Source organism: Pollicipes pollicipes, unplaced genomic scaffold, assembly GCF_011947565.3.
Source record: "Pollicipes pollicipes isolate AB1234 unplaced genomic scaffold, Ppol_2.1 Scaffold_2555;HRSCAF=2994_pilon_pilon_pilon, whole genome shotgun sequence".
NCBI classification, from domain to species: Eukaryota; Metazoa; Arthropoda; class Thecostraca; order Pollicipedomorpha; family Pollicipedidae; genus Pollicipes; species Pollicipes pollicipes.
The window spans coordinates 21,952,626-21,975,060 of NW_023596136.1; the positions used below are offsets into that span (position 1 = coordinate 21,952,626).

Consider the following 22,435-nt stretch of genomic DNA (forward strand, 5'->3'; position numbering starts at 1 on the left):
AGGTCATCCCCATATTTCAGAGCTTTTTACTTAAACCTCATAAATATTGCTTGTCTTATGTCGCTGGGTATGTGAATTTTACTGCATCGTTTATCCGCTCAGCTGCAACGATTCGTATCTTGCGGTGAGAGCAGCTATGACTTTTTGTTATGAGAGTGATAAGAAACGCCCAGACGCCGCTATGCAGAAAACTCAAAGAAGATAGCCATTTATGTTGTAACCACCTTTTACCAACGTTGTTGTAGTATTCCAGCCAAAAACATTGGGGGCCAAGCCAACATGGGGGGGGAGGGGCAACTCAACATTGGGTGGGGGGGGGGGGGAGCAGGACCCTCTCAAAAGAATGCAAGTCGACACCTGTGATGCAGATAGTTACAAGTGAATTTGATGCATCATAGTAAAAATTGTTTCAATATCTTCAAATGTGGAACACTCTCTTTTAGAAGGCACTCCGATGACTAGGCTGCTGCAGCTCCAATAGTTCATCTCCACCGACTCCAACAGTTTTCTCACTGCCGGCACGTAGGCAGCTTGATGTCCCGGCCACCCTTTCTCTGCATCAGCTCTCGCACGAACGTTTCTACTTTTTATATCTCACTGCATTGTAACGGTCGACCGCATAAGCTTGCAAAGTACATCATCAAATGCGTCGTTTAAATATACACCATGGCTTTCCTGGCAATATGACCGAGGTTCTAATAGCTTGTGCTTTATTGAAACGAAGACTTCCCGATGAAAGATTCGCACTACGTAGAATAAACCCTGTGTCCAAAGTTTGCACTTTTCTATGCCCTTGACCTTCAATCAACAAAATGATAATGCAATTGATTTCGCACCACCAGGTTGACGCGTATCTTGACACATACAGGCATATAAAACACACACACACACACACACACACACACACACACACACACACACACACACACACACACACACACACACACACACACATGCACAAAAGCAAAGAGCAAGACAGCAGGCAAAACTCCGAGTACTTCCTTGACAGGTCAGAGAACCTTATTCAGGGTCATGACCCGGTGCGCGCATTTGGTGGCGATCAGGGACAAACCGAACCAGATGGGCGATGAAGATGTTCCAAATATCTGGCCTGCTGACTGCCTGAAGGTCCAATGCAATGCAATCGTACTCATGTCGGACATGCACATGTTTCGTGGCAATGATGCCACCAACCTTCACTTCGCTTGCATGAAATGTACTAAACAATGCTGTCTACACTGGATATGAATCCTCGGTTGAGTATCAGTTGCCGACTAGCTGCTGTCATGGGACATGGGAAAAGATCAAGCCCTTTACACAGGTCATGGTTGCTTGTCCAGCGTGGCACCTGTAGCAGCTTTTTTATACATATGTGGTAGGCCATACTAAGCTCTTGAAATGCTTTTAAAAACAAACCTTTAAACCTTTAACAGTCTGCTGCTTGGAATTGCAAAACACTGCACCATACTGGCGCTTAGATTTAAAAACAATGGGCTTGCTGATCTCATTCTCATCCCCGCGAGAAGTCTGTTCATTAGCTGTGCGGAAATCTGCTATGTTCCGGCTGCCCCACAGCATTACACCCGCGGTTGGCGGGTGGCGGCCGGCTGGTATTCTCAGCACCAGTGACGTCACGGCCCGGTATGGTGCGGATGCAGACCCGACTTGCGGCAAAGCCTACGCACGGCATTCCCCTCCTGCCCGACAGCTCCCCACGTTTGGAAACCTCGCGCGTGGAACGTTGGTAGCATTTGCAGATATTGAGGGCTGTTGGGAAGCTGGTTCTGCACGGTTTAGGAGCTTGGGCCTCGGAACATATGAGGTAAGTGAATGCTGGTGTGTGGAGCTGGGTTATACTTCCTGAGTTTTTTTACCGATCTATCTGAGCAATATATGTAGATATATAATATTGGTACAACCTTCTGAAGTAGCTTAAGTCATTGGGCCTTGGGATGGAGGGCATGGGGGTGGGGCAAGACTGCAAATTCAGTTTTGGTGGCTAGCAGAGCAGGATTGGTCTCAGGGGTAAATAATTGGCTTTGATGACCCTCAATTGTAGGAAGGAGCTGGACACAATTTTTGGAGAAATGTGTTTGTGTTCTTTTTCAGGTAAATTTTGTCATTTCCCAGTTCCCACTGCTTAGCCATAAACTCATGCTGCAAAACTAGCCCCTGGTAGCACCTATTTATATTGTTATTATCAGGCTGTCTTTTGTATCAGCCAGCATTAAAGGCAGATGTTCAAACTTAGCAAGCTGTCGGGATGTAGACATATTTCTGTGCTTTATGGAGATGTGTGACATGACTAGGAATTTTGCCATGTTTGGTGAGTGTTGGGTTTGAGATGTTGTGTTGTGTGGGGCAAGAGTGGAAATTTTAAAGAACCAGTTCATTTCTTTGCTCTCATTTGAGTGCTTACATTCATTGCATGTTTTTTGTGGACATGTAACCTGAAGATTTATCTGGAATGTTGTCTGCTCTTCCAAGCCTGGCCCAGGGGAGGGGACCAAGGTGACAGATGTATGCTGATTTTGAAAGAAAAGTTAACAAATATTGCTTACTCTAACAAGTGCTCAGGTGTGGGTGAAATTGACCCCCTGAGGGGTTTTCCAAAGTGGTTTCTGAACAATGTGACATAGCCATGAAAGATTATGCACAGCTGTAGACAATTGAATAACAGATCATGTGGTATCAAACATTTAGATATACCTTGTAAGGACACAGGCTGACAGCAGGGCAAAGTCAGGCAATTAATTCAGAAAAGTAAATTTCTAAGGAATTTTTCCATCTAATGGAACACTGGAGCATTAGACAAAACCACACTTCTCTGAAATACTTTCTTAGGCAACACAATGATTAAATGATCAAAATCCATTGACCTAGGGTTGGATATGAAGGTCAGACCGAGGTCAAAACCAACCTATTTTATTACTCTGTGGCTTGTTGTGTGCAGTAGTTTTCAGTGCTCATTTCAAATTTATTGAAAACAGGAACCACATTAGACATCTTCCATATACTTCTTATAGATTACAGTAGGTCACTGATCCAAACTGACCCAGGTCAACATTTTGTTTTTAGGAGCACACTTCCAAGCCTAATTTTTGTTGTTTATTCAAATGCAAATCTCAAAGCTATGGTTCTATGATTTTGGTCACCATCACCTTGGAAAGGTCAAATGAGATCACCAATCTTGCATGGGCATGGGACCTTTTCCTTAGAAGAGATATCTAGGCACTGGGGACACTAGAGACCAACTCAGAGTTTGACCTTGTTAGACCTTATTTTACCCAAAGGTCACAACCTAGGAACCTCAAGCTTTGACGTAGGGAGTTCATATACATGTCAAAGCTTACTGTATATTTGGTGTCAAGCCCTCTTAGTTCCGAAGATCTTGGGGGGGGGGGGGCTAATTGACACCCCACCCAAGCAAAGGGTATCCAACCAGCCACCTGGGCACATGTTAACCTCAAGCCTTGTTGTGAAAAAACTTCCCTTAAAACAGATTTTGAATATCTTTGGATGCCAGAAAATATTTTTTAGCATCAACTTGGCTATATTGCCTGGGGTATCATCATGGCCCATCTGTTGACTGACCTGTTCTTGTATCTGCTCTTACAGAAAACATGGCGCCTCAGCTGTTCACCGATGAAGTTGTTTAAAAGCTGATTGCTTTATGAAAACTTCTTGATGTTATCAAGATATGATTGTTCAACCCCCTTTTCAGTCACCTGAATGCTTGTCATACATACACGGTTCTTGCCATGCACAAGTCAGTCTTGTTGGCTGTGGTCCAGCCTTCCCCCTCTGCAGCCTTTGGGGTGATTGTAGAGTGTATAGAGGTGACATTCAAGTCACCAGATTTTTTCTTCATGTGGGCCCATTGGGCCCATGTGTGATCTGACAATGAGGTGGGTCATGTGCTTCTTGTTTTGTGTCCTGTTTTGAAAATCACACAAATAGCATTTACCAGCCATTTTTAGCTCTTACAGGTGAGCAGGGTATTGTTTTGTTTCTAGAAGCCATTTTGATTCAATCAACTTGAATATAAGCATACCTTAAAGCATAACCATACAAATGTTTGGATAAATTATCAAACAGGCTGCAATGGTAGGTGTGAGTTCAAGAAAACATCGTGCTTGCACCATTGATATTTTCAAATTCATCATAATTTTCTCTACAGACACAGGAATCTAGGAATGGGTGATAGTGTATGATGTCATGCCATATTTGCATATTGCAGATGGATCTCTGGAAGGAGCGAAATCGAGTTCGTCATTCACGCTATCTGCAATTGATACATATTATACACTCTTGTTGCATTTTCATCCTTATCTGTGCATACTGCCAGTAAATGACAAACAGCGTAAAAGTCCGTTAAAAGCACACAAATTATGTAAGTAGGAAAGACCTTGAGATTCTGTTTTTCACCACTAGGAGTGGGTTTGAGTTTTTATGCTGACAGTTACAGACTTGTCATATGTTAGAAGGCACTGGCTAAACGACGTTACCAAGCAGACATTAGTTGTATTGTCAATGCCACAGTGTTTGCGTGAGGTTAAGCCAAATCCGAATCTTCGGCACGAAAACTTTTTGGCGCGTGACCGTGTTGCGTGTGGCAACCGGGTTCATTCGCTTTTAAGGACTGTTTGCTTGGGTCGCGAAGGTAAGCACGCCCCTTAGTAAATTTTCGTTTCATTTTATGACAAAAGCGTCGATTCGAAGTACACATGGAATCAATCTCATAAATGTCAATTTTGCATTTTCTGACATCGTAGATCATCATAAGGCCATTTCCGGAAAACGTCCATATGGTTATAGATCATGTGTTGGAGGTTGGTAAGGTTAGGAGTAAGTGCCCCAACCAGGCAAAAATTACTCTTTTTAAAGCTTTTAAAGCCAGGGTCACTTCTGCCCACATTAACAATAAAAATCAGCATATTTGGCTCGTTTTGCAGGCAGACAGGGTCACTCAGCGCACCCGCAAAAATTAAAATATCAATCACACTCACCAGCCTACAAGATTGATGTGGGAGATAAGCAAGAACAGCTCTGTATTTAAGATAACGGTAAGAGAGATGGTCTGAATTTCGCTTCCATGATGACTGAATCCACCAAAGTGTTTGTAAACCTTCACTATAGATATACAGGATTAGTTAATACACCTTTGACAGATGCAATACGATCTATGCTTTTTACCCAAGGTTATACAGCGCTTCAACGAAGGCTATGCAATAAAGTGTGTCATCAGTAACAAAACCAAGTGAGACAGAGAAATTATTTGGCGCAAGAGCCCAAAAGTACACGGCATAGCAAAAGTTCTTCCCAAAAACTGAAATTCGGGAGGCGCGGGTCGATCGAGATATCGCCGTAAACCAATGCCCGGCGTTGCAGTCACCCGATGCTGGGCGGCGCCCACCGCTGCAAGTAACACCAAGCCGTGGGCGGCAAGCGACACAAAATACCTTTGCCTATAGAAATGACGCCACCGAGCGCTCCTTAAGCCGTCGTACGAGAATGTCCCGGTCTAAGGTCTAATATGCGGATCAGGCGTTGCCCGATTGATTGCCATTTGGCGGAAACTTTATGTGCTGGATATGAACTCGTTGTACGGGTATGTTGGCTAGTATTGCTTTAGACTTTCACTTCTCTAAGACGACTCGCGTGATGCAAACAAAACTATGCATAGCATATGACTCAAAGTATATTGTCTGATGTACAACTTAGTACATACAGCGAGTTCTGCAGCCCTGCACCACGAACGCAGAGGGGGGGGGGGGGGGGTAGGGTGACCCCATGCACATCTTGCTCTTTGCCGAGCCTGTGTATTCGATGCACCGGCCCAAACAGCAACTGCTCACAGACAAGAAACCCAAAACGCGTATTGGCAGAGATTGCACGGTAGCAGAAATACCGTCGCAGCTGGGCTCCACATATTGCCGAAGCTCCAGCTCCAGCCGCAGACGTCCTCGGCAGTGCGGCGCTGCGTCGCACTCCTAGTGTGAACCAGATAGGCAAGATGGTCAGCGGTGCCTGCACTTTGTCCCGCAGCTCGCAGTCGCTGAGGTCTCGCAGTAGGGCCTGTGTGACTGGTCCGTGCCAGGGAATCAGTTCGGTGTACATCACGGCCTCGAGGTTTACCGCTGAGATGGCGAAGACCCTGACCTGAAGAAGGCCGTCGGTTTGTTGCTCACGAGCGGCGCGACGATCGGAACCGCCTGTTCGCGGGCCACGCGGTTCTCATGCCACACCATGCCCAGCAGTAGCTGTTCCGGACGGACCCAGTGCCCGCTACGCTGGAGGACTATGTGTGCCGCAGCAGGTCGCGGAGCACCGCGATGCTCCGGAACAAGCTGCATAAGCCAAAGTCCCAGCCGCTGTTCTGCCGGATGGCGGACCATACCGGCACATAGTGGCCGACCATGCACTGGACGAGGTCATTGAGAGCGCTGCTGGAGGTCTCGGTAGAAATGCTAACTAGGAGCAGGCGAGCGGCCAGTGTCAACCATCTGAAAACAAAAGCGAATTTATTAGAACAATTTGCTACGAACTGAGCATTAGATCATGCAAAATTAGTGTGCCCCTTTATTGCATGCATTATTCCAGAGTCCTTAAATGTGACAGAATACATACAAAAAACATGTTAGTAAGCATGAACCAACCAGCAAATGATGCGACATAACACGGCACAAAGTATGATAATAAGTAAATACTCAACAGTGAGCATACGAAATATCAAATGATACTTGATGAACTTTAAACACTGAATGCTATAACTTTAAGGATAATGCGTTTTCATATTCACCTGACATGGTTGGATTGTCCGATTCGCTGCTGAGCCGCCACATTTCAGACAGCCGTTTTGAACGCCGGAGGCCAAAAGGTACAGCAGCTGCTAGGTTGGTGCTCAGCTGCTGAATCAGGTCGACCGGCAGGTTTGGCACGGGCCCCGACCAAGCTTCAATGCCAGCTGCGTCCCTCTCTCAGACCTCTCCAGCACAGGCCTTGCCCATAGGACTAGAAAAAAATTCGATCCCGTGGTCGTGCCATCCAAGCTCAGCAGCAGATGGAAGAGGTTCAGCTCGTTGCCGTGCAGCAAGCAGCAGCCGTTGCCGTCGTGCAGCTGAACAAGTGCGGGGCGCGGCCGAACTCGGACGTAAAATGAGTCACGTGGCGGCTGCCTGGCTCAGTGATGACAACCACATGTTTTTCGCCGGCATTCGTCTGGCTCGGTGTGGCTGCATGTAATTCCTGCCTTCACGGCCGTCGTAGAGGATGGTCAAACCTGACTCATGGATTGCTTCAAAATTTTAACCAGCCAGCTCTCTTCTCCCTCTGTCTCTTGCGCGGCAGATCTTAGGATCTACGATATTTGATTTCAAGTAGCCAGCCCGTCTCTGCTGTCCTTGTTGAAAGGCGTTGATAATAGCAGCAGCGGCCCGGTTCGAGCCACCGCAGCTGTCAACCGCCAGAGTGGTGTAAGTCAGATCGTTTACGCTATAATCTACATTGGCAGTGATCTCAACCGGAACGAACAATCGGTGTCGTCGCCACCTTTCCACCATGTACGGAACCGTGTAAGAATCTCGGCTGACTCGCCAGCGCTAAGACCACTTGGTCCCGGAGCAGGCTCGGGGTCAGCACTAGCAGCCAGCGCTGGCTCAGCATCCGGCGGGGAAGGCGACTCAGGTTCAGCAGCAGACACCGCCTCACTGGTGGCCAAGCCACGACACCCCTGAAGTTGTCTGGCCATCCTCCGCACCTCGCGGGCCTCCCTAGTCACAATCGTATCCCGGTCATATGACCCCAGGGTAAGCTTCCGGTACCTGCACTGGTCCCTCATGGCAACCTCCTCCTGATGCACTGTGCAGACGACTGGGCATGGAAAGCTGCACTGAAGTTTGCACTTGCATTCCGCGACATCAAGAAGCTTGTTGAACTTCGCGGTGGCGGCGTTGCTGTGACTCTCTTTCTTTGATTTCTTGCTGATAGCTGTGTTGGGATGATATAAATCCCTTTCGATCAACTTTGTCACGCATTTTAGATCATGAGCAGGGATCGCTTCGTTGGTCCACAGTTCCCTGGTTTCTACCGTCGCGGTCTTGAAGATGGTATTAGTGAGATTCCTTTTCGATTCGCTCAGCCACCTCATATAGCTCCAGGCTTTCCCGTAGTCGGCAGTTGGTGGTGGGACGGTGGAGCCGGGTGGCCTATCACAAAATGTTTTCTGCTAGGCCGCTTAGCGTTTGGCATGCTTATGCAAGTAATTGTCGGAAAGAAACCTTTCAGTACCGGGAAAGCTAAACCAATAAGCCCATATCTCCCGCGCAAAAAGCTCATAAATTGCAAATCAACATCGCGATGATGCGCTAGCAATAACAAACTTGAACCTATCCCGGTCTGCTACAGGATTCTCATAACTGCGCAGCTTTGGGTTTTACCAAAAATAAGTTGTTTCTTACTAAAAAGTCGGCTTAAAAGCTGTTTGGCAATACTTTACTGGTGCTCTTCATGATATCTACGTCATGCTTAATCCACCAAGTACCAATAGTGTGGAAAGTGGCAGCTTTGGGGCGTGTTGGATGATGTCCTCAGTGCGTAAAATAGGTGGCGCTAGTATCGAATACGGTTTTCTTGGCCAATGGAAGAAAAACTACTCGCGACCGACGAATATCAACATTGGTGAGATGCGACAGACTTAAATGTTTATCATCAATCCGTGTGGCAAGGAAAAACTTTGTCTCAGCTGATTCGGAGAGATTCACCCCCTCGATGACACACCCTACTAAGAAAGCAAACACTTAACTGTATTAGCCACGCCATATCTGTCTCAGTGCTAAGTACGGAATGAAAGCTTAACTAGGTGAGATATCGAAGTTGGAATGGCTTAGATTTTTCGTTATCGAGCCACGTTATGAACCAAAAACTGGATATGAGAATGTCAGAATTTTTAATGACAGTAGATGGAGTGATGGGCGGAGCTGTTTTCTGCCGGGAACAGAACGGATTCAGTGGAGGAGTCTTGGATGGATTTTTACCCTGAAAAGGGAGGGACCAAAAGGAAGTGCAAAGCATAGCATCGAAACATTAGTGCTACAAAGTTCTTGGTGATCATCACACTATTATGAGATTACTATTCATTTATGTATTATGTGTCGTGGTAGCGACCTAAAATGTAAGAAAACAAAAACATTTTTGTGGTGTTTTTTATTCTCCATGCAAAATTAAAATTTGTCTTTTTTTAGTTGGGGTACCGGGGTATCTCACACCGACTTCTAAGTTCCAGCCTTTGTGAACTGATTTTTAATTCCGGTATGACCTTTAACGGTGAAATTTTTTATCACTCACCCAGCTCAAAAGTGATAGTAGTTCGCTGCTGCAAAGTATGTAGCGTGCTATGTCCCATAACTTCATGTTTAAAGCGCCATATAGCAAAGTGCAGTGAACTTTTATTTCATGCAGTAAAGTCCCGGTATTTCATGCACTGTTCACATAACCTAATCATTCTCTGCGTGTCGAATTTGATTTAATTTTGTCCATTGTGGACTGTCCCGCATGCCATTTTCTTTTTATCAGCGGGGTCACACGCATTTCGGCTAATTTTCTCCCAGATTGGAGACCATGCCAGATTCATGCGCAAGGTATAGGTTTCAGAAGTATCGACATTTTTCTGCCTTATTGGTCCCCAACTTTGACTTGCCAGCTGCTAGATAGACCACGCATCGCCATAGTGCGCTCGATACCACAGGATATGTATTGGATGCTCTGTTCGTCGTCGGCACTGGACGGTAATCTCCTCGTCCCGTCTGTAATCCGAGCCTGTTTTTGCCTCAGACTTAAGCGAATCGGTCGACTTTTTGCTGGCGCGGCCATTATAAACACAAGGCGGTCAGCCCCGATGTTCACAATTGGTTCAAGTGAGATTACATGTATAACAATGTGCGGAGTATTTTGCGATGCGTTGGCTGTGTAGAGTCGCCTATGGAGGCTCTCACGCATAATCGCCTACGACCATTGCAAGGTTTGAGTGGGCGGGACATTTCTCACAGTGTGGGGCGTTGGAATGTGCACGTGGATCGCGCGAAGCACAAACCAAACAAATCGATCGGAATGAATTTCACGCCAGTGAACACCTCAGCGTCATGCGGTCATTTTGTCTCACTGTAAGCAATGTGTCGATGTAAGTAGAATACACCAGGTGGGCCCGAAATAATAGCATTCCTTATATCTCTTAGATCAGGACATATCGCATGCACACGTGCGTGCTTATTGCACTATGCGAGTCCACAAGCCATGGAGAACATACCAAAGAACCTCTCATGCGCGTGCGATCACTTGCCAGTTTCATATGCGAGTTACAGGACTGTGGGTGGCCACCCTTTCGCTTGCTGCACAGAGCGGTGTGCTTTCCCACCTCTGCCACCTTCTTCGCCTTCACCCTCACCATTTAGGGCGAAGTGCACCTCGCACGCATCTGCGGAGACCCTCGGAACCTCGCGCTTTACTGCCTCCTTGGTTATGGAAAGTCTTGGAACATCCTTGGTACGTTTTGATCTTGAGTTAGACCGACAGGAGGAAGTCCAGAGGTGTCGAGTTTGATGATCGAGCTAGCCAGAGGTGGCGCACCTCGCGGCTGATGAATGGCTCCCCGAAGTGCCGTTCTAGCCCGTTAGGCGTCATGTTGCACGTGTGTGGCGTGGCTCCATCTTGCTGCAACCACATGACTGGAAGTCTCCATAGTGCGTGCAGGCGCTGCTCCAAAAACCATTGAGGATCTTGACTTACCACTTCTCGTTCATGCTGGCGGCGGAGCCGCTGCAATTCTGGGACCGATGATGATGACCGATGGTCTCTTTGCGGAAGGTGCACCATGCACTGACTTTCCTGTAGAGGTCTTCTTAGATGGTGTTAGCCCAGATCCTGCAACTTGCAATTTGGATGTTCGTACCCCATCCATGAACACATGGACCTTGTTACTGAACTTAATGCTTGTAATGAAGTCAGCAGTGTGTTTGCGACAGAATCAGGCTGCAAAAACAGCTCTTACAGTCGCAGTGTCTCGACGTCTTTTGAAACCAGTATGTTGCGTGGTGTTAGTCCAAAATTTTTTATAATTCGTTGTGTATCTGGCATCAACTTGGATTGCGGTTTTCTTGATTAACTTCATGCTGGTTGCACGCTTCCGCCCACTGCGGCACCCGCTGAGACCACTAATGCTGACCTTAGCCACAACCGTTCAGAATTTTTTTGACACCCTTGGGATCAGATATGCAACGGTCGTGAAAGGTGAACGGGAAACGGTCTGGGCTGGTGTTGTTGCTCCTTTTTTGTAGTCAAGTTATCCGACTTCAACCTTTCCTTCCTTGTTCAGTGGGCGTATTCGGGAAATGAGCAATTGTTTACGGGACTGAGCTACACAAAGTGGAACAGCTGAGCTGTTCATGCTGAAGTCAAAGAAGCTGACTTGGAGCTGGAGTTTGGAGTTTAGGAGTTATAGTTACTTTTGGGATTTCTGAAATGAAACCGATTACTGAAACATCGTTGAAAGGATCTTGGACGTTACCTGTTTTAATATTTTGATTGAAAAAGCGTTAAGTTAAACGATCTGTTCTTGTACGTCGTACATCTAATTCTGAACTTTGCTTGCGGGAATAAGGTTATTGTACTCAGTCTGTACAGTTCGTTCTGAATTAGCTAACATTTTAAAACCAGACTTGCAATTAGAATACTGTTTGCTTTATGCTAGTCATATCATATCTTGGTATTGGCTAGTAACGGTGTATCCCAAACGGCTAGTCTCTAGCAAGTATCAAAACAAATAATTGCTTTATTATTTCAAGGCTGTGCCCAATATATAGATAGCAGCCTTGCGTTATGGATTAATATAACGTTCTATTATCAGACCACTCATTGAGCTTCAGGCAATACTTCGCCCTTGATAGCGTTGTCAAACATCCGTGCAACCAATTACGTGCCGTCAAGCTGTTCGCCCTTTACCCGAGAGCGCTCACTGTTAATTACCACCAGCAACATCATGAAGGCACTGCGGCAACGCGACCGCTTCCGCACGGATGTCAATAATGACGGGAGCTCAAGTGCATATTGTCACGTGCAAGCCATGGCACCGCGATTCCGACTTTTTCAGAGCAGCAGACACGGACATTGGTTTGCTGTCCCGCCCACGTTGCTTTGTCTGATGAGATGTATGCCCGGTATGGCAACGTCCCTTTTCAACAGTGGCGCTATTGGCGTGAGTGTGCGCGGTATACGATGAGGGTACAGTACTGTTTGTGTGATTGTGTGCCTGTCCTTTGGATGCTGGGTCGCGGGACGAGTTCATAACGGAGCCAAGGCCAGTTCCGCATAAACCTACTGCCGTGTCGTCTGTGCGCGAGCGTCCCGCCACGCGACTGTCGCTGACCTTTGTGCTCTACGTGAGACAAGGCCGGCTGGTGACGGGACTGGACCGGGCAAGGGATGTGGCATTTGGAATATGGGATGCGGGACGCGGGATGCGGGACGCGGGATGCGGGATGCAGGACGCGGGACGGGACGGGGTAGGTGAAAGAATGTGACGTGGCACTGGCAGCGAATATTTTTTCCATTACCGGTGGCACCAAGGGGGATACCTGAGCCAACATTCTCCTGCAGGTGCTAGTTAGGTGGGATGGTATTCGTTCAGTCAAGGAACAGTTAGTTGCATTCACCTTTCTCATGATTGACAGATACGTTCGGAATTTGACACAGGTGTCAGCACCTTTGTCAATTTAACAAGTGAAGACTTGACGTAAATTATATAACCTAAAATCTTAGAAATCATTGTGAGCAAGCAAGCGGCAAGAAATGTAAGGAATAACGTTGTAAATAATTTAAAACGGACAGGCTGAGCTATAGAATGCACATTACTGAAATAGAATGCTCCACATTTTAAAACATTGAAGCGGGCATCAGATAGATGAAATAAGCTTGCTTATAACTATTGGTATACCTTTAAGTGTAAATAACTACTCTGGATGACACGATTTCCCTATTTAGGGGAGATGCTTTTTAATACGCCATTGTTTGATCGCGTCATCGCATCCCGCACAGCGTTGATTGAGATTTAATTAATGACCGCTATGTCTGGAAATTGTGCTCACGAACGCCAGATATGAATAACTCGATAGTTATATATATATATAGGGTTCGATTAGGTAGGTTATATATATATAGGGTTCGATTCACCGCGTTGTCTACCCTTTCGGGCAGGGTGTAGGGTGGCCAACGCCATACAGCCTCAGTAACTGGGTACGTCGTAAAGTCCCAATGACGACTACGGAATGCTTGAAAAAGCACATGATGATTTGGTTGCCGTCATGGGAAAGTATTTAGAGAGCAGCTTACAATTGCAGGCGTGTCACGCGGGTGAGTGATTTACGTCTGCTTCCGTGTGTTTATATCTATGAAAAGTAAGCGCAAAAGTATAACAAACTGAAAATATAGATATTTCCCAGGGGAAATATTATGGAGTTGTGGTGTAGTGTGTGCGGTAGTGTCCTGCCAGTCTTGCGCTTCGTGGTGTATGACATCAGCGAAACATTACATTTCCTACATCCATGTTACATGTAGGCACTCACTCAATATTCTGTGTTAGGCCCATGCTCATCTGTGGGTCGCGCGGGTTTTCCAAACACGTGCGCTCTTGTGAAGTTTTGTTTCGCGTACTATGTCACTGCGCCGTCTATTTGAACTTTTTCTATTATCAGATGTTTAACACGATTTTTGTATACGATAGTAACTTTGCCTCAGCATCATTTGCTTAAGCTTTGTATTCGTGAAATAAAATCCTTGTGGGCACACAAGATCATCGTACAGTTTCTCTCATATTCGGAAATGTGTAATCGCCTCATCTTGCCTGTAGTTAAAAGGATGCTGTACTGGCTTCAAATAACCAAACGTACAACTTTGTTTTAAGTTGGATTTTAAAGCATTAGTGCACACTGAGGGGGCCCACACTTTGTCATATCGTGTGACGCGCCCTACTTCCGTCACTGCTGTGTCAATGCGCTGCACGGGTGTGGGCTGCTCATTAGAAGGCGTGGTGAAGCCCGATGTCGCATAATTCCGACCGGAATGCATGTATGAAGAAATCGTAGGGGATACGGCTGAATATGCAAGTAGATGATAAGTAAGGGGATAGACAAGCATTGAATTCAGTAATGATATCAAGAAGGGTGTGTTTGAATAAGGATATATATATATATATATATATATATATATATATATATATATATATATGTGTGTGTGTGTGTGTGTGTGCGTGTGCGTGTGCGTGTGTGTGTGTGTGTGTGTGTACATATGTATATGCATATATAGCGTATCCGAATTTTCCCAATCCTGGGAATACTCCATTATCCACCTCATCGATAACTTTGGTGACCCTGCTGACCCATCCAATTTCCGGCTTGGGTGCATCACTCTCGTCATCACCAAAGTGGTGGAGCGGTTGAAGCAAGAGCTCAACAAAAGGCGCTCTCATAACCATCCTATCGCTGCCCAGCACAGCTTCCAACTCCATTACTCCACGGAAACCGCGCTGGTATCCGTCGCCGACAGCGATGAGGTATCACTGGTCTACCCGACTGATTGGACAAAATGTTAGGAGACCATTGGCCATGATCTCTTGTTTGCGAAAGCCCCAGCTGGACGATGCCGACACCGCGTGCTCCGAGTCCTACCGTCGGAGACACATGCTGAGCGTCACACTATCAGGTGCAGGAACCTCATAACCATACAACACCACGGGCCTTCTCCTGGAGCGGGCCCCGTGTTTCTTGTTGTTCGGCCTTATGGCGAACGACCGCTGTTTTCTCCTGGAGGCGGATGTCCTGTACGCGAGTACGCGCTAGATGCTTATCACCAGAAGAAAGCGATCTCCCAGCGCTCATCTCCCCGATGGAGAATGCTCTGCTGTCTGAAAGTAAGGTTCCGCACGAGCGCCGTCAAGGTCGACGTGACAAAAAGCAGCTTATCAGTTCAAGAAGCCTTCAAAATGTGTGCAGAACACCAACTTTCCGAGTCGCCTTCTGTGACGCAGCCCTCACACCTTGTAGTGGTGTTAGAAACTAGGTATGGCTTTTCACTAAGCCCTGTCATACATACATACATACATACATACATACATGCATGCATACACACATACATATGTACATACATACATATACATACACGCATACATACATACACACATAAATGCATACATATATGTATACATGCATACATACATGAATGATTTTCCTCGTTACCATTCGATTTAATACATATTTGTCATTAGCAGTGTCCACAAATGAGGATGTTTTTGATGTTCCATGTCTTTTTATTTTAAATATATATATATATATATATATATATATATACATATATATATACATACATACATACATACATACATACATACATACATACATACATACATGCATACATACATACATACATACATACATACATACATACATACACCATTTTCGTTTTTTAGATACCTTTACTTTGGGTCTTTTGGTCACCACTTAACTCTGGGGGTCGTAATTTTCTCTTCGATGTAGAAAGAATAGTACCGAAGCTTTTTGAGAGGCTGATTGTATGAACGAGTTAGTGAGGATAGTTGACATGGGATGAAAAGGGGCGTAGTCAGCAAGCAGAATGTGAAGCATCGTACCATGCACGAACGGGGTCATACGCACCTAAATCTACACAAATGTCAAAAATGTTTTTTATGGTTGGCTGAGAGCTTATTAGTACGTTGTAGTATTTTCTGTGTGCACGTTGTCTGGAAACAATACTAATATTTGCATTATTCCATAATTGCAAATGTAGAGAGTGTAGAAATGGATTTGAGCACAAAAGCTGCGTTGAGTTTAGAAGCGATTTTGTTCGGGAAGTGCGTAACTTGATTATCATGGTATCTGCTGTACCTAAGGTGTGCCTAGAATATTTTTAAACATCCTAACACTGCTCCTCGGCCCGGATGTGCATCTTGTATATCTTGGTAGGATTTTTCTTGCCGCTGATGGAGTGAAACATCATTATCACTGCTTTTAACAGATTTGACCAGGAATCCCGCCATGTCCACCCGCAAGGAATGCACGGGATATCACATTTATTATGGTAAACGTTACGAGAGAGATTTACATTGAGCGTCGGTTGTGACGGCGCACCGTATTTGTCAAAACCAGTGTGTCGTGACGTGTCACTGACTGTTGCAGATCCGAGATCGCTGTCAATGGGTTCTAGCGCGTATCGGGGCTTTCTGAGATTGCTTGAGAAATGGCCAGCTGACCACACAAAATCGGGAAGGTGAGTGTTTTATTGTCTGCCTTTTTGGTGTTTTCTTGTGTATTGCTGTTCTGTCCATAACATTTGCATCTTGTGATATCCTTGATACGTTTGTGAGCGGTTAACGCACTGGGGCAGTGATATGGCGCTTAGTTTGCTGGAGCATGCCCTTCGCGGGTAGAAACTAATGCGTGGGGGACTGTTCGTGGCGGAGCATAGTGTGATTGAACAGTGTGTGATGGGCGGAAAATGACCTTTGTAGTCGGTGTGCCTCGAGACACCAAAAAAAAAAACAACAAGCAAAACAACAGTTGATACGTTGTCATTTACAGACAGATGAGTTTCGAAGAATCTCAAAGCGAGCATTCACGTTTGAGGTTGTCGCATGGATGGCTCCAAGCGCGCGAGGTGTTTGCAATGTAAAGCAGGGTGGGTAGAGCGGAAAAGGATAGGAGAGCAAGACGCGGCCCCCCAAAAAACATACAAATCTCTCGGAAAAATAGTACCCGGAATCGGATAAAGACTTCGTATACCGAGAACTGCGCACGTCGCACGTCCAGAAGTTCTCAACGTCTCAAAATGTGGATGGGTCCGCGGTAGTACAGTTCAGGCCCGCATGCGCTGGCATCTCAAGAAAAGGTTTGTAAAATTGCCATTTCACGCTGCCAGAACCGCTAGAGACGAAGACATGGCTCACGATGCTGAGAATGTCCCAGAGCACCGACGTTCCGCCTTGTGGCGGTGCAGACCTGGCACGCAATTATGAGAAGGTGTTCAGCCCTGTTGTCTGACATGCAACGTGTTGGAACTTCCAGATCGAGTCTTTACGGCTGGTTTAAAACTCAGAAGTCTGCGATTTCCTTGCAATCGACTGAATATTTGAGACAAAGCGAGAATGGGTGCTACTCCCTCCTCTCTCCTCCCACTATCTTGGCGGGTTTTAAGCCACGGGTGGTGTAGCTCATTCAGACCACGTCTGTAAGATTGCAGGATGAGGTTCACCCTTGCGTCCCATCGGCAGATCGGCCGAGGCTGACTTGTCGTCCGCCAGCTGCGCAAACTGAATTATGCAAACGGGCTGTATGCCCGCTGGGCTAGCGCCTCTCAACTTCGGACCGCTCCTCTCTGCACAGCGATCCAAAGTTCCCTGCAGCGTGGGAACCGGTGTTCCCACGAAAGGATGGCCGCCGGTCTCTATTGGTCGATAGCGCCGCTTCTATCTTGAAATATGACTGGATCCATTCACTGCAGTGTCCACGAAAAGCCATTTGGTATTTTGCGTTTTCATCAAACGTGTGCGCTGAATGCTTTAACGTTAAACTGGCGCTAAATGCCGATCGATGGCAAAGCACGAGGCCTGTCGTGCAAGGTGGTAAGCATTGATACAGAATGTTTCCGTGGCTGCCATCGCAGAAGTACAACGCTTGGAATGTTTCGTTCCGCTGCTCCATATAGAGCTCATTTCGAGGTCTGTCGTCCCCAGCCCTCCCCTTCCCTATTACATAACATCTTGACATCACCACACTCCCTTTGCTTTATTTATTATTACATTTGTATGGCCCAACTCTAGCAGTGAAGACCTTGACCGAACTCACGATAAAGATACAGGACGGCTGTCACGAGACAAGTCTTCTCTGTGTCTCCAAGACGATGTGTCTGGATGGCGATGTCAAAGCCAGTACAGTGATGCTGTTCCGTTTGCCAGGCAAAGCTCGAGCAGTTCTAGGTGTCAGTTCCATGAAGGATGCCAGTGGTTCGATGTGTCCAATCATCTTGACCTACAGCCTTTGGCAGGAGGCGTGCTCTGAGACTGAACTCAGATTTCAATACAGAGGGGTCAAAGTGTTTCATGAGTCACGCGCTTTCTAACGTTAAAACGCGCCGTTTTACAAAGCTCCGGCGACTTTAGTGGTCGCGTAAGAGCTAGGAGCCGTGGCATCGAACGCGAAAAGCGGAAATACGGAAAAAACGAGAAAATCCAGCGGAAAGACGTAATTTGAAGCGGGGAGTAGTGGCCATGGCGAGCGGCAGAAACGACAAACATAGAGCACTGGTGACCGGCCGGGTGTACCGGCCGTTGTGCATTGCTCTGTCCGCGCCACAGTTCAGATTTCACCTCACGAGGCAGTCGGATGTTGCTTTACCTGATATGTTGTCGGGTTTAATGCGGAGAAGTACATCGCGGTGTGCCTCGTCCGACGCTCGCCTCGTCCGACGCTCGCCTCATCCAACGCTCGCGTCGTCCAACGCTCCGGCGGCCTGCCGTTCGCCCCTTGCGCTCACCGCCACCAGTTTGCACTGCGTGTTACGTCCACCTTTCAGGAGCGTAGGAGCTGCGTAAAAATAGCCTGGTGAGGAGGCCAATTTTTAAAGTTTGCCTTCAGCTGAGGGTCACCATAAGGTTGATATGAATAATTCGCGAAAAGTGAGCAAGTGTCTGTTAGTTGCCAGTCTGGTTCTACCGTTGCTTCGACCATACGGCGTCTGGGCTGCACGCCGTGTCTACACCAGGACGGCGTGTTCTGCCCGCCTCTGGACGGCGGGCTCTGTCCGCCTCTGGACGGCTCGCTTTGTCCGCCTCTGGGTGGCGTGCTCTGCCCGCCTCTAGATGGCGTGCTTTTCCGCCTCTGGACGGCGTGCTTTTTCTGCGTGTGGACGACGTGCTTTGTCCGTGTCTGGACGGCGTGCTTTGTCGGTCTCTGGACGGCGTGGTCTGCCCGCCTCTGTACCGCGTTCTTTTTCTGCGTCTGGACGGCGTGTTCTGTCCGCGTGTGGGCGGCGTGTTCTGTCCGCGTGTGGACGGCACGTTCTGTCCGCGCCTGGAGGACGTGTTCTCTCCGCGTCTGGGCGGCGTGTTCTCTCCGCGTCTGGGAGACGTATTCTCTCCGCGTCTGGGGAGCGTTGCTTTTTCTGCGTCTGGAAGATGTGTTTTGTCCGCGTCCGGACGGCTTGTTCTGGCTGCCTCTGAATGGCGTGCTCTGTCCGCCTCTCCAGTTCCATTTTTAATGCCGAACATGCACCCATCACATACACGAATGCCTGAGACACTTGCCATTTCTCTTTAAGATTTTTTCCCACGGCAGCTGCATTGTTTGGAGTGACAGTCTTCCGCCGGTTGGAGACCGCAGTCAAAGCCAGCCTGAATGGAACCAACAAGACACGGGGAGGGCTTACCGTCTGGTGAAGATCGCCGATCTGACGTTACAGCTTCTGGCCGCGGCCTCCCACGACGGCTCTGTCAGGTGGTTTCGGCTTACGTGTGGCAGATAGGTTCGCGCCAGTGAAGCTGGGTGTGATACTGCTGCTTGTGTTTTGTCTCGCTCGGTAATGGTCACAAGATACGGTACATAACAGATCAAAGGAGGCGGATATTTCTGGACTGGAGTATTTCTAACATTTTTCTGCTGGCGCAGCCAGCCTATTTCACGCCAGCGTGATTCCCACTGGAAAGCATGCCGTCGATATCCGGGAGAGGTCCGTCGACTCTCTGTGGGCCATACAGAGACGACGGCGAAGGTTGTAGTAGCAGAGGCGAGTGCTTCAGTTCCATAGCTGCGGGTAAATGAGGGAATACCAATGTTTGACAGTTAACTCACGCAACGAATGTTCAAAGCATGACGTTAGGGACATATCAAACTAAGAATATGCTGGTCAGTCGCCCATCGAACGCGAATGTTGTTGATCTAGATGATATTCAGTTATTCATTCACCAGACGTGAGACGTCGCCAGGCAACTGACCTGGCAGAGGGCATGGGTGCTATGTCTCCCTGAGCCAAGAGTTTTGCCCTAGCTGTGAGCAATTTTGGAGGAATTCGGTGTAAATTCGCGAAAGTTTGGACAAGATTTGACGCCTCTCACCCTGAGAGAAACTCCGGCTTGTTTTGAAATTGCAGCGAATTGGAAAATTGCGTGTCTTCGAGGATCGCAAAACCCCGACACAAGAGACTACAGTTTCCAAGACCAAAGAGCATGACGACATGTACTTTTGGGTGCAGAGTGCGGAGGATCAACGGGAAGCGAGTCAACACACACCGCAACAGCACTCGAGAAAGAGGAGAGCTACCCGAGCGCAGGCAAATGTACCAGTCATCGCCGGAGGCTAGATTACGACCGGTTATGCGAGTGTAATCAGCTGCCTTGCAACCTCCCTTCTCTGTAGGGCAAGCTGCAGCCGCTGCCGACCTCAGCGCCGCCCCGGTGGTAGCCCGCCTGAGCAGCCGAGCCGAGACCCCCAGAAGGGACCCTGTTCAGTGTGGAATCGCGGTTGCGAAGTGCTCTCGTGCTGGCGCGCAGGTTGCCCCGCTGCCCGCTTCTGTCCTTGACCCCATAGCAGTGAAATGGCGATGGCTGTCCGAAACGACGATCTGATCCAAACCAGACCTACACGGCGCGCCGCCTTCTTTCGCTGGTGATAAACGCGTCAGCCGGGCGGCCGAGCCAACGGAATGGCAGGGACGGCGGACTCAGGAGAGTGAGCGGAACAAGCTGTGAATTGTTACGTAAGGACGTCACCCGTCTGCGTACTGGTGACACATTCAGCACGCTCTGCTTCCGACTGGGCGGCGCAGCAGACGTCCGCACGTGGGAGAGGCCCGGCTGTTCGGCGAGACGCTGACTGTCGTGCGCTCGTGAGTGGCTGCGCGCTTCTGGAGAACGAGAAACGCGAGTGCTGCGGACGAGCGGTAATACTGACTTCACTTGGAAGTGAAAACCCGTAAGCCGAGTTACATCATGCAATGATTTTGGATGTATCGTCAGACCTGAACCATGCTCTCATCAATAGCACCAGCAATCTTCGAGGCAGTAAGTAAAAGTATTGTGGCACTAACAATTGAAACGCTCTATAGTAACACTCTAATAACACTCAACATCACCATCATAGTCATTCACCGTCATCATCATGGTCGTCATCTTCGCCAAGCGCCAGCTTCGACCCTGCATTCGCCAATCTTCCGGCTCTCGAACATGTACCGCCGGAGAGCTTTCGTCGCCGGCCGCGCTCGGTGGCGGCGCTAGCGTCGCCGCACCGCGCGGGCGGCGTGACGTCAGCCGTCCATATCGAACCGCGGCGCCGTGCCGGTGCCGACGCCAGCGGCCTTGCCCCCGCCCCACTCCTGGCCGCCGCTCTGCGTCCCGGCCCTGGCTCCCCTGTTCGCCTCTGTAGGTGACAGGTCGGCCGAGCGGAGCTCGACGCGCGCCGGTCGGCGGCTGCGTCCGCGTGCGAGCAGCGCCCTCAGTCGGGACGGCCGGGCGGCACGGCGCCGCGTGCCGGCGCTCCGGCTCTGACTCCGACTCTGACTCTGACCCTGACTCTGACTCTGGCTCTGACCTCCAGTATCAGCCGGTGGCGGTTTGCTTGACCTTCTACCATGAGTAAATTTCCGCCCGCTCCGTATGCGACCTTAGTGTCCGCCGGGAAAGAAAGTCGTCAGTCGGGCGCCGCGGGCAACTGGGGCTGCTCGGCTGGTACGACGTCGCCCCGGGGCGGCTGACATCGAGGGCGGATGTTCTTGGGTCTGTGAACTCAGCACGCAGCGGTCTGAAAGTTGAGCGGGATCGAGGGAAACTGTTGGGATGTTTCGGGAGTGCTGATGAAAGGGAATCCGCAGCTAAGAGGGAATGAGAATGTCAGAGGGCCCGCTCTCTCGAGATTGCTGTTAACCGCAAACACTGTAACGTTGCTTTAAACATAGCCGCTGGTACTGTCGGTGACGTCATAGTGCGGGCTTTGATAGACGCCGCTTACATGGGTGCTGGGATAATGTGTAAGCACGGAGCGTTTTTGTCATCTGAAAATGATCAGCGTGGTGTTCACTTGCTATTCAAAATTAGGGCCCAGTCAAAACATGCGGCAAGGCTTTGCCAGTGAGCGCATCTGTAGGCCGATCTGAAGTCTGAAACATTGTCTGAAACATTTCAAATGTTTAATATGATTCCTTTGTTTAATAAATATGCTCCTCAATGTGTCATTGCTTGATTACATCATTGTGCCATGCACAACATTGATTGAAAGCCAATTGACGATTGCATTCGTCGTGGCCTCGAGCGGCGCTTGGCTAATGAACTGCTAGAATTGCAATAAGGTTATAATGACGTCAGTGATTGTTGGGTGACCTTGAAATAGTG

At 48.1% G+C, this 22,435-nt stretch overlaps 1 protein-coding gene across 2 annotated transcripts in view; it reads left to right on the forward strand.

Moving 5' to 3' along the window:
* Nucleotides 1-1,732: 1,732 nt before the first annotated feature.
* Nucleotides 1,733-22,435, forward strand: part of LOC119103374 (ubiquinol-cytochrome-c reductase complex assembly factor 2) — a 56,949-nt gene continuing 36,246 nt past the window's right edge. Inside the window, exons 1-3 of one of the 2 annotated variants that reach the window (XM_037226900.1) lie at nucleotides 1,747-1,822; nucleotides 3,619-3,908; nucleotides 16,239-16,329. In XM_037226900.1, the coding sequence (XP_037082795.1) occupies nucleotides 16,256-16,329 (74 nt within the window). In that variant the 5' untranslated portion in view covers nucleotides 1,747-1,822; nucleotides 3,619-3,908; nucleotides 16,239-16,255. Of the gene's footprint in view, nucleotides 1,823-3,618; nucleotides 3,909-16,238; nucleotides 16,330-22,435 lie in introns of both variants that reach the window. The other variant, XM_037226891.1, reaches the window with a different exon arrangement.